A 12049-nucleotide genomic window follows, 5' to 3' on the forward strand; every position below is an offset into this window, starting at 1 on the left:
GTTTCACTTAGCACAATCTCCTGAGTTTCTATACATGTTAACCCAAATGGCAACATTTTCATCCTTTTTTACAGCTGAGCAGTATTCAATTATCTATATCTACCACATTATTTTTTATCAAGTGGGCACTTAGGCCCTGAGCTAATTCCATACCTCGGTTATTGTGACTAGAGATGTACACACAGGTTTTCAAAATAGAATTTGGGTTAAAGGTTACTAATTTTCTGAGGGTACAGTTTTAAATGATTATTTTAAAAGGTATCTTGAGGGGTCAGAGAAATAGTACAGAGGGTTCAATCCCTAGCATATCAGATGATCCCCTGAGAACCACCAGGAGCAATTTCTGAGTACAGGACCAGGAGTAGCCCCTAAACATCACTAGGTCTAGCCCCAAAACAAAAACAAAACAAAAAAAGGTGCCTTGGGAAAAGCAAGTGGAAACTTCTTGCTTCCTTAATGAATTCCATACCTAATTTTTCAGACATGTTTACTGTATGAGTAGCATTTTCATACTGTAAAATATCTAGCAGAAACTCAGAAAAAAAATTCTTCAAATTTTATTTTTCTAAAAAGTTGTTTTCTTCATCAAACATGTATAACATAGTCTAAAAGCTATATTAAGTATATTAAATATTTGTTTTATTAATTTGTTTTATTAATTGTAGGTATATGGATCTTATATACCTACTTCCCCGCTCATGCAACTGATCTAGTTAGGTATGGTCTTAGGCATTTTTTGATACATTAACTAAAAGGCTATTTAAAATGTTAATGTGGGGTCTTTAACATTTTTGGTCAATGTGCAAAACTATTTCTATTAATGCAGTTGAATTTCTTTAATTTCAAATTATTACATTTTATGAATTAAAAACATCACCAGAAGAGAGACTTATAATCCAAACTCCCAAAAAGCCCATATTACAAAAAGCATATAGTTAATAATTCCTAATTTATTTCATATATCTACAAGAAATCTTATCACATCATATATATTCATTTAGATAAAAGTATAAAATGTTAATATTGAAATTGGACTGTTGCAATTTGCTTAATAATCATTTACAAATTCAGAAATGTTCTTAAGGATCAACATGTAATAAAAAAAAATTTCAGAAATAATTATATGAATATTGTGGTCCATGACTTAAAACACAAAAAGACATAAAATTGTAGAATTGTTTGTTTTTTGATAAGCTTTTATTTGTTTTTTTGGGGGAAGAAGGGGACCACACCTGGTGATGCTTAGAGATTACTCTTGGCTCTGCACTCAGGAATTACTCCTGGCACTGCACGGGGAACCATATATTATGCTGGGGGTCAAACTCTGGTTGGCCACATGCAAGTCAAGCACCCTACCCGCTATACTATTTCTGTAGCCCCCAGTATTTTAGGCCCTTAATGTAGTATCAGGGATCAAACCCATAGCTCCACACATGCAGGGCAAGATTTCTACCAGTGAACTACATTCATGGCAATGCACATTAGAATTTTTCACTGAAATTCATAGCAAAAAAAAAAAGCAGATGTGGCTTCAAATTAAAGACATACCATTTAAGAGAGTTTTAAAATTTGACATTATAGTCATTTATGCCATTTCTAATCATAAAGAAGATGAGGATTGCTACGTAAGAAAGGATAACTGTTGCAGATTTAATTGTATTTTATCAGATATTAACTATTACATCTTGGTTGATTTCTTTAGTATCTGAAACTGGTTATGGGATTGGGGAGAGAGCACAATGGACTTACATATGAAGCACATACCTTACATATGAAGGCCCATTGAATGTCCACCCCAAGATCGGCCAAGTATGACACTGGTTGTATTCCTTCTGGCAGACCCTAGTACTTCTGGGCCATACACCTAATCTGTAGTACCAGGAATAGTTCTAGGCCCCCAAGCACCACTGGGAGGAAACCCCTACCCCCCACTTCTTTAAGCTGGCTTGAAATTATGTTTTCTCTCACAACTCAATTTAGCAGATAAATTAAATGAGTGGATGGCAGTAAATTAAATACTGCATACATTCTGTTTCTGTATATGGAATAGATATACAGTACAAAAATTTTTTGAAAAATTTGCATGTGTGTGGGAAAGTGAATATTACTTTTTCTTCAAGGGAGCATAAATCTGTGAAAATAAACTAGGAATTTTCTTTTTTTGGTCTTTTTTGGGTCATATCCAGCGATGTTTTACTCCTAGCTCTGCATTGAGGAATTACTCCTGCCAGTGCTTGGGGGATCATATGGCATGCCAGGGACTGAACTTGGGTCAGCTATATGCAAGGCCCTACTCACTGTACTACCGCTCCAGTCCCAGGAACTTTCTTGAAGTGACCCTGTTGTAAAACTTACTTGGTAGTCATAAACAGATTTTTTTAGGCAGTTTAAATATATTTAGAATTTCATCTGTTTACTTAATCTCAAATGTAGAATCAGTTCCTTGAGTTTCTCTGATTACTAGAAATTGTACAGAAAATTAATTAAAAAATATACTTCAGCTCAATTTCTAATTACAATTAAGTAATTTAAATCTCCAGTTTATGAGGCCAATGGCTCAAAGGGCTTTCGTGCATGCTTTGCGTGCAAAGATCTTGAATTCCATCTTCCAACACAACATAGACCCCAATCAACTATGAGAATGATCCCTTAGCACCACTGCCAGGTGGAGCCTAAATCAAAAAATAAAAAAAAAGCACCTTCAATTTCGCTCTTATGATTAAGTTTTTAAAAATCAACTTTAAAATAGACTAATTTTTAAAGGCAGATTATAATAAAGTGCATGCATATTAACACATGAAGATATGCAAAAAGTGTTGATGTTATTTGAGTGATAACTTTCTTGTAAGTTATTATAATTTCAACTTTTTAAATGAACATATACTGCTTTTGTAGACAGAAAAAAATAATAAATATTATATTTGTGTGTGCTGGACTGTTAATTTATGCATTATGCATTCTTTCTTCTGTTAGTATGTTTTCTACTATAAGTAGCAGAAACGTGACACTAAGAGTAGTCTTTTTTCCATTTTCTTATAGGAAGGCCAGAGGTAAGCACGCAGAGTTGTTAAATTCAAGAGCTTTGAGCACCTTTCTCTGTTTCTCCAGGGCCGTACATTCAGACTAGGAGACAGCAGTACCCATTCTAAATCTTAAAAGCAGAAAGGATAGCTTTTATTGTGCCTTTTTTCCAGAATCTTAAGTTTTTCCTCTTAAATTAGCTAGAACTGGAACAAATTATCTACCCTAAACTAAACACAACAAGGAGAAGAATATGTGCACATTCATTCATGTATACATGGGACAATAAATGCAGTACAAGGAAAAGAGACTGAAGAAAACAGATCAAAAAGGAGAGAGAGTGAAGAAATCATAGTAAATACACCAGCATATTTTTGGACAATACACAAAAGCAATTTAAAAGGTATACTCTTAAAAAAAAAGGTATACTCTTAGAGTTACTACTACTCTCCCCCAATTCACACTTTTATTGAGGTACTATGATTTACAATACCGAAGGTTTCATTCATCCATTGTTCCAACACCATGTCTACGAGCAGAGTGCTGCTGCCCTCACCAAAGTCCCAAAGATCCCCCCAACTCTGCCCTCAGGTAAGCTCTGTTCGGTAGACCAACTCTCCATAATAAACCTGTCTTTTGTTTGCTTAAGTACGCCATTACTCTTCTGGATTGCGGATCCCTCCCTGAAATGAGTCACAGATACAAGTTTCCAGAAATACAATTCTGTTGGATTTAGACTTTGTGGGCTATGAAGCTTGACTGTACTCAAAGTTTAAAGAACATTAATTTCACACAAAATATGACCAACGAGGAGAGAAACTGTCTGGCCAGGGTTCAATTTGCAGCATCATATGGTATCCTGAGCACTGCTCTGAGCAGTCCTAGAAACACATGTGCACCTGTGGGTGTAGTCCTGCAGGCCCCAGCATGACCCAGGGTGCTTCAGCATTCCCCAGCACTGCAGAGCCTGAGCAGCACTATACCCTCAGGTTCTTGTACAGAACTAAGGGTCTGGTGGGCCAAGATAGTGAGATACCAAACTCCTGCTTACATCTTCTGAGCGCCCTCCCTCACAACTATCAACAGAAAAGAATCAAGTTTAAATCCTACACAGTTACTTGGAGAAAAATAAGTAGAGAGAGTATGGGAGAAATTGTCTGCCATAGAGGCAGGAGGAGGATGGGATATGAGTGGTATAGTGGGGAGATTGGTGGTGGGGAATGTGCACTGGTGAAGGGACGGGTGTTTGATCATTGTATGACTGTAATTTGAACATGAAAGCTTGCAACTGTATCTCATGGTGATTCAATAAAAATAAATGAAAATCTATTAAACATGAAAAAACGGTTTTGAGAATGATAGTTCATCAAGTGTTCTTAACATTATCAAATTTACAAACTTTGCATACGAGCATGAGTTTTTTAGGGTGTAAAAAGTTAAACCATACTTTTCTGAGCTGGAGCCATAGCACAGCGGTAGGGCCTTTGCCTTGCACGCAGCCAACATGGCCGACCCGAGTTCGATTCCTCCAACCGAGAGTGTCTCGCCCGCACGGCAGGGCCTGGCAAGCTCCCCCTGACATATTCGATATGCCAAACACAGTAACAACAAAGTCTCCAATGGAGACGTTACTGGGCCCGCTCGAGCAAATCGAGGAACAATGAGAGGGCCTTTTTATTTTTTGTGTTCACAGGGCTAGAGCGATAGCACAGCAGCAGGGCATTTACCTTGCACGCAGCCAACATGGCCGACCCGAGTTCGATTCCTCCGCTCCTCTCGGAGAGCCCGGCAAGCTACCGAGAGTATCTCCTTCGCAGGTAGAGCCTGGCAAGCTCCCCGTGTTGTATTTGATATGCCAGACACAGTAACAACAAGTCTCATGATGGAGACGTTACTGGGCCCGCTCCAGCAGAATCGATGAACAACGGGAGGACTGTGACTGACTGACTTTCTGAGTACACTTAATATGTCATTATACTTTCTTCTGCTGAAAAAAAAACTTTTGCATTACAGATAATGCTATGAAGACAAAGTGTACGGCATTTTTGCTTGTTTGCGGTTACATTCAACGGGGCTTGGGACTTACTCCTGGTTCTGTGCTCAGGTGTCACTCCTGCCTATGTGGTATATCGTATGGAGTGCTAGTCTGTGCATCCAAGACAAGCGCCCTCCCCGCTGTATTAGCTCTCCGCCCCAGTATGACAAATTTTCAAAATTCTACATTTCACACATACACTATTGCTTGGAATGTCAGACGTATCCTAACCTTATTGTGTTCCCCGTTAATTCTTGGCATTTTTTCTAAGAAAGGTGAAAGAGAAGTTAATGTCTAAGAGGTCTTTAGACGTGTTCCATATTTAATCTGTGAGTAGGATCAAGTTATTTAATATGCAGAAGTTCCATTCCCTCACCTACTGAGTGAACGGGGCAAACTGGGGTCTGAGAATCCCACACGGAAAATCTGAGGCTGCAAATGTGACTAGTATTCGCGACGCAATCCCATCCTTTTGCTGGTTGATGTGGTTTACGGGACCCTACGTGCTCCTCCTCAGGACCAGACACAGGATCACTTTGCAGCTTTACATCACTTGGACCCAGAGCTCAGCTAAGTCCTCCTCCGCAGCCACCCGCAGCCAATCACCACCGGGCGGCCCCGCCCGGCCCGGAAACCGCGCCGGCCCGGGGGCTGCTGGGAAGCGTGTCGGCCTGCGCGCTCCTCGGCCCCGCCCTGTGACGTCACCGGCGGCCCTTGACCCGCCGTGGCCCCGCCCCCTGCCCCGCTTCCCCGTCGCGGCCCCTGCGCCATCCCCGGGCTGCTATGGAGGGTTCGCGCCGCGTAACCGCCACTCCGGGGCCGGAGGCGTCTTGCTCTTCCTGGGGGGCCGCTAGGTGAGGCGCGGAAGCGAGTGCGGAGAAGCGATGGGGCCCGGCGGTAGCTTCCGCCGTGCGGGCTGGCGGGCGAGCGGGCAGGGGTCGCGCGACCGCCGGGGGGCCCGGGAGGCGCGTCGGCGCGCGCGGTGGGTGTGGCGGCCGCGTGCGCGCGGGCCGGGGCGGGCGGAAAGTCGCGGGCCCGGGAAGAGCGGACGGCAGCCGGGCCCGGAGTGTGGGCCTGGTCCGGGTGCGAGTTTCCCGGTTCCCGGAGAGCCGCCCCGCCACCCCATCCCACCCCCCCGGCGTGGGTGCTTGCCTCCCCCCTGCGCCGAGATCCTTCCAGGGGAAACTGATAGCGGAGGGAACTCGGACGTGATGAATGGGCAAGTGCCGAGGGGCCCTGCTGGAACTACAAGTTTTGGGGTGGTTTTCCCGTGTTTATTTATTTATAAGAGAGAGCAGTTTACCAGTCGTCCCTACCAATTGGTGTTCCGATTCTGCCGGAACGGATGGTGCGTGCACTTTGGAGAAATTGGGTCGGGAAGTGGGCGTGTGTCACGCGCGTGTGTCCACCCGGAGGAGATTGCAGTATGGCGACGCTGCTTGCAGGTGGCCGGGTGTGACTCGGAGCCGGCCTGAGAGGGGCCGTGAACCTGTGGCTCCCCGACCCCCGCCCCCCAACCCCCAGGTCCAGCTCCGTGCCTGCTGCAGATTTCACACCACTGTTATGTTGCACGCCGTCCCCCAGATTACCCTGGTGATGTGATTTAGTTGTGATGCTGCAACCTGCCGCCCCTTTCCCTTTTTTTAAAGCAGCTTTTTAAAATTTTACTGGAGACCTGGCCAGAGCAAGGGCTCTAGGTAAACTCCAGCAAGCCAGTGCACTTTCTGAAACGTGGCGGTAATACAATTAAATAGTAGTTTTCACTTTGCACCGGAGCGCACCCGTTCTTCTCCTGCTGTTGCTCTTCCTCCCTGCCAGCAAGAAAGCAAGTGTAAATATTCTAGGGATAAGAAAACTGCATTACAAGATATTTTGTTGACACATTTTGTTCTTAGTGCCCAAGCACGGGATAGATAGCGATTTTGTGTGCTTTTTTTTTTTTTATTGTGTGTCTTCCAAGAACAGTGATTCTCAAAGAGTTGACAGCAGCCCGGGATCACTTCAAAATTCTGCCGCGTCGACCCCACCCTCAGATGAGTTGGATCTACTTGTGGTCTGGCTTCAACTGTGTGACTAGGAATATTAGGAAAATGCTAGAAATTTTTTTGAATTCTCCACATGATTGACATCCAAAGGAAAGTTCAAGGACCTTGGACTTAGTACACAGTTATCTTCTGATTTGCTTTCTTAGTTACAGTGAGGAGTTTTTGTAGAGGAACTGGTAACATTTGATCATACTGGTGTTTGGTAAAATAAATGATAATATTTTGATGACCTGTATTATCCTTTAACTTACTTAGCCTAGAAAAATTTTTTTACAAAGCTGAATTTCATGCCATCATGTGATTTTTTAGAACTCTGAGACTGGTAATTAAAACTTGCCAGAATCTGGGATGAATTAGCCAGGAGGATACCATCTCCGCTGTCACAGTGGCTCCAAGGCAGCGTCCCAGCCTGGTTGTTGCTAGCTGGTGCCATCTCTTTCCCCATGATTATTTATCCTCTTAGAGCTTCTCAGTGTGCCGAGCTGTGAAAAACATGAACTGCAGTCGGTCTTGTAGCCTATATAAATATGCTTTTTCTCACAGTATATTTAACTTTTTTATTTAATAGATCTTTTCTTGTCCTTGTTGCCCACTATGAAAGGTAGAAGGTTGTGTTACATGATGAAGAACTAGACAGCTTGGTCTGACCTGCTCTCTTGGCAACTTAGCATCTTTCTGGCCTCTTCTTCTAACCCTAGTCTTTTACCACTGTTCAGTGGAAGTGGTCAAATACGCCTTCTTATAAGTTTGTAAGGCTTGAGTCATTCTATCTAAACACTTTCCTGTGTCATAGACAGTGTTAGCTTTTGCTGCTGCTGCTTCTACTGTTATCATTGTGGCTGTTTTTATTATTCTTGCAAAGTAGTATTTCAACAATTTCAAATATAGTGGTGAATTCTTTATGAGTCATACATTCTAAAACTGAGGACAGATAATAGTGACTTGAATATAGCTTGTCAGGGAGTAACCTAAGTTGAGATGGAGAACCACTGCATTTATAGGGGTAATCATGAGTGATAATTTTTGTTTGTTGGGGCGCGAAACCTAGCTATACTTAGGACTTACTCCTGGCTCTGTGCTCTGGGATCACTTCTGGAAGTGCTCTAGGGACCATATGGGATGCCAGGGATTGAACCTGGGTCAGCTGCGTACAAAGCAAGTGCTTTCCCTCTGTATTATCTCTCCCGCCCCAGGAATAATAATCTTTTAAGAAACAGTATTTTGAGAGACTTGAATGACAGGAGTCATATATTCAGAGACTGAACAGTAAATGTTGAAGCAGCAAGAATAGCAAATGTGAAAAAAACTGAAGTTAGGCATTATGAGAAAAAACAGTAACCAGTGTAGTTGAAGATTAAGGGCGAGAGTGTTGGGAATTGAGTTTGAAGCTAACTCAAACTATGAGTTTGACGTCAACTCATAGAACCTTTAAAGCATAGTAAAGTGTTTGAATTTTCATGTGTAGAGAACCTAAAACATACTCAAATAGTTAAGCTGTTACTAAGGAGAATAAATTGAATAGAAAGAATATTAGTAGAAATAAACTGGTTGGGGGACCTTTGGAGGTTGGGTAAGCTGATGATGGTTTGAATAAGATAGTACTAATTGAAATAATGAGAAGTTATCAGGTTTGAGATCTCTTTTTTGGGTTTGGGGTGGAGGAGGTTTGGGCCACACCTGGCAGTGCTCAGAGCTTACTTCTGGTGGTGTGCTGAGGGATTACTCTTAGCCAGAGTCAGAGACTGAACACCAGTTGCCACAAGCAAGACGAAGTGCCTTATGGATGTATGATCTCTCAGACCCAGGCTTGAAATCTCTTTTGAAGGTAAAGATCACAGGTCTCACAGATGATGAAAATGAGAAAAGTTGAAGAAGATCCCTAGATTTTTGGCCTGAGCATGAGTAAGTGACCATACCCGAATCTGAGCTGGAAAGGACTTGGAAAGAGTAAAGAGGAAGAATTCTGTTTGGGCCTGGACTTCTGCTTGGATGTCATGTGTGTGATACTAGCTAGAAAATAGTAGATGCTGTTTTGGAAGATACATAAAATCATGTTTGATTTTATACATTTGACTTCAGAAAGGAGATGTCAAACATAGGTGTCAGTATATGTTTAGATGTCAGTATACGGTAAATTATGTTAATGGAATGAGATTATTTAGGGAGAGTATTTATTAGAGTAAGCTTGAGAGACACTGTAAAATTGTAAAATATACATGCGTCAGAATGTATGTAGAATGACGTCATGAGCACTAATTGTAAGTCTAAAGTGATAAGTGATGATACGTTTTGTTTGAAAATCCTTTGATAACTAGTAAATATGATCCTATGTATAATTGAATGTTACATTATAAAATGTCAGTATGGAATAACAGTACTTGCCCTTCTAAGTTATGTTCTCTTTTTTTCAGTACAAATACAAATTTGCCAGTCATGTCAGCAGAATCTGTGGAGATCGATGATTCATTATACAGGTAAGAACTTTATGAAACTGAAACTTATTTTTTCCTAATCAGTGTTCTCAACTAATGGAGTGGTTTATTTTTAAAAGACTGGTCTGTGTAGAATGAAGTAAATATGTTCTAAAAATTTCTCTCAAAATCAGTATGTGTTTCCCCTTCCCAATAACCCTCACATTCTGAAAGTTTAAACGTCTTTAAATCTCAGTTGTTTCAGGTTTAGAAGGTATGATAAAGAATTTTTCCTATCTACACTAATTATACCTGTTGTTTTTAGACAATTTTATGTCTTGATAGTACAATCCATTTCACTTTAGTTAGAGTAGTATCTTATTTTTGGACATCAAATCCTTGATAACTCTAGTATCTCATGAAAAAGAGTTTCACTTTAGTTATACAGTAGCATTTAGAACATGTTTACGTCAGTGTAATTTCAGGAACATACGTTTACGTCAGTGTTATCTCATAATATTGCATGTTCTGTGTAAGTATGGAGTTTTGTATGCAGAAGTATACTGTATATTGTTGGAAGTATATTGTTGGAATTGTAAATAAGATACCTTAACACCATGGTTTACAAAGTTGTTATTAATACAGTTGATACTGACTTTCAGTGTTTGAACACCTTTCCCACCACCAAAGTGACCCTCTCTCCACCATTGTTCCCATTTATCAAACCACCCCCCACACCTGCTCCCTTAGCAGGCACACAATAATTTATATTGCTTGTTGGCTAAAGGAATTATCAAAAATAATTCAGTAAAAGAAAATATGTGAAAAATGTTATATCTCACCACAGAGTTAAGTCCTTGTCTATGGATTTACCGAGCTGTTTGTTGCTAATTCAACTTATTAAGTCTTGTTGTCTTTTATGGTTCTTGCCCCTGCAATTTGGTGTGCTCCTGCTGGAACTTCAGTAGAGAAGTTGGCCGTGTCACGCTGTTGTGTGTGCAGCTGTGTGGTGCAGTTGCTTTAAGATCATGGTCTGGGCCAGTGAGTTGAAAAGACCCTGGGGTTCTCAGCCTGGACACAAAAAGTGCCGGAAACTTTTTCCTGGCTTGGTGTCTCCAGACTGTTAGTGAAGGGGTGATGTTGAGCCGTTGGTACGACTGCAGTGGTGGGCTAACAGTATGGCTGCCAAGGGTGCGGACTTCGCCCCTCCTCCTCTTGAGGATACCCCGGAGTTTTCAGCCTTCAGACTCGTGTGTCCATGAATTTTAGCAGCCTGGTGTACCTCTCCTGGGAGTTTTAGTCTGGAATTGGTAGAGCAGGGCTGCATGGGTAAGTCACCCTGGTGGCAGCTGTCTAAAGGAACCTTTGAAACCATTTCTAAAGTATGATTTGGAGCTGGAGAGGTGCTGGGGTCAAGGCCCTTGCCTTACAGACCCCTGAACCCATTTTGATTCCCAGCACTGCGCCGTCCCCCTGAGCTCTGCTGGGAACAACCCCCAAGTTCCAGCCAGGCGTGTGTCCCAGCCCACCTACCAAAATAAATTAAGTTTGATTTAACATGTTTCCACTTGTGTATATAATACAATTACAATACAATTATAAGTTCATATCGAGACTATATTCCCACATCCAAACATTTTCTCGGGGTCCCTTTTTAATCCCTTCACATGCCAGCTCCCACTTCCTCAGTTCACCACTAACCTGCTTCATCATTTGAAAAATGAAAGATAGTGAAAGGAATCATACAGTATTAAGCTTTTCATCTGACTTCTTTCACTCAGTATAATGATTTTGAAATTCATCAAAATTACCATATCAGTTCCTTTTTATTGGCTGAGTTGTATTCTGTTATACAGGCTATACTATGATTTATCTGCTTGATAGTAATGTATAGACTGATCATTTCAAATAGGGTTACTATAAGCATAGACATGTATCAGGTTAAACATTCCTTAATTTTTTTCAGATAAATATCTAGAGATGACTAGGGTTTCTGGCAGGTCTATTTTCCACTCTTAAGAAGTTGTCAAAATGTTTTCCAGAGGTGTTATTTTATTGATGTATTATTTTACATTCCTAAAATTAGTGTTTGTTGAGGTTTCAGGTTGTTCCACATGTTCACTCCATACCTGGCATGGTCAGTCTTTAGGCATTCTGGTGGGAGAAGGGGGAGATCTATTACACTTTGATCTTAATTTTCATTTCTCTAATGACTATTGATATTGAACATCTTCTCGATAGCTTGTTTACTTGGTTCAGTGTTTCTGTAAGCCTTTTATAAGCTTTATATTTGTTTCAGTTGATTTTTTGTGTGGTGGGGGAGGGAGGGAAGAGAGAGGACACACCCGGTGATGCTCTTCAGAAGCTACCCCTGCCTGTGCTCAGGAGTGACCCCGGCCTTCTCTGACAAAATGCACAAGTCAAATTAAAATGGATTAAAGACCTGATATAAGACCTGGATAAATTACATTGAGAAAACATAGAACACTTCATTACAAAGCAGATGAAACAATGATAACAAATAGAACTGTATCAAA

At 41.3% G+C, this 12049-nt stretch overlaps 1 protein-coding gene across 1 annotated transcript in view; it reads left to right on the plus strand.

The window, feature by feature from the left end:
• Positions 1 to 5817: 5817 nt before the first annotated feature.
• UBA6 (ubiquitin like modifier activating enzyme 6) overlaps positions 5818 to 12049 on the plus strand; it is a 76376-nt gene continuing 70144 nt past the window's right edge. The window contains exons 1-2 of the mRNA XM_056111301.1: positions 5818 to 5910; positions 9513 to 9575. Of these exons, the coding sequence (XP_055967276.1) occupies positions 5840 to 5910; positions 9513 to 9575 (134 nt within the window). The 5' untranslated portion in view covers positions 5818 to 5839. The remainder of the gene's footprint in view (positions 5911 to 9512; positions 9576 to 12049) is intronic.

The sequence above is a fragment of the Sorex fumeus genome, unplaced genomic scaffold (genome assembly GCF_029834395.1).
Source record: "Sorex fumeus unplaced genomic scaffold, SorFum_2.1 ptg000013l, whole genome shotgun sequence".
NCBI lineage: Eukaryota > Metazoa > Chordata > Mammalia > Eulipotyphla > Soricidae > Sorex > Sorex fumeus.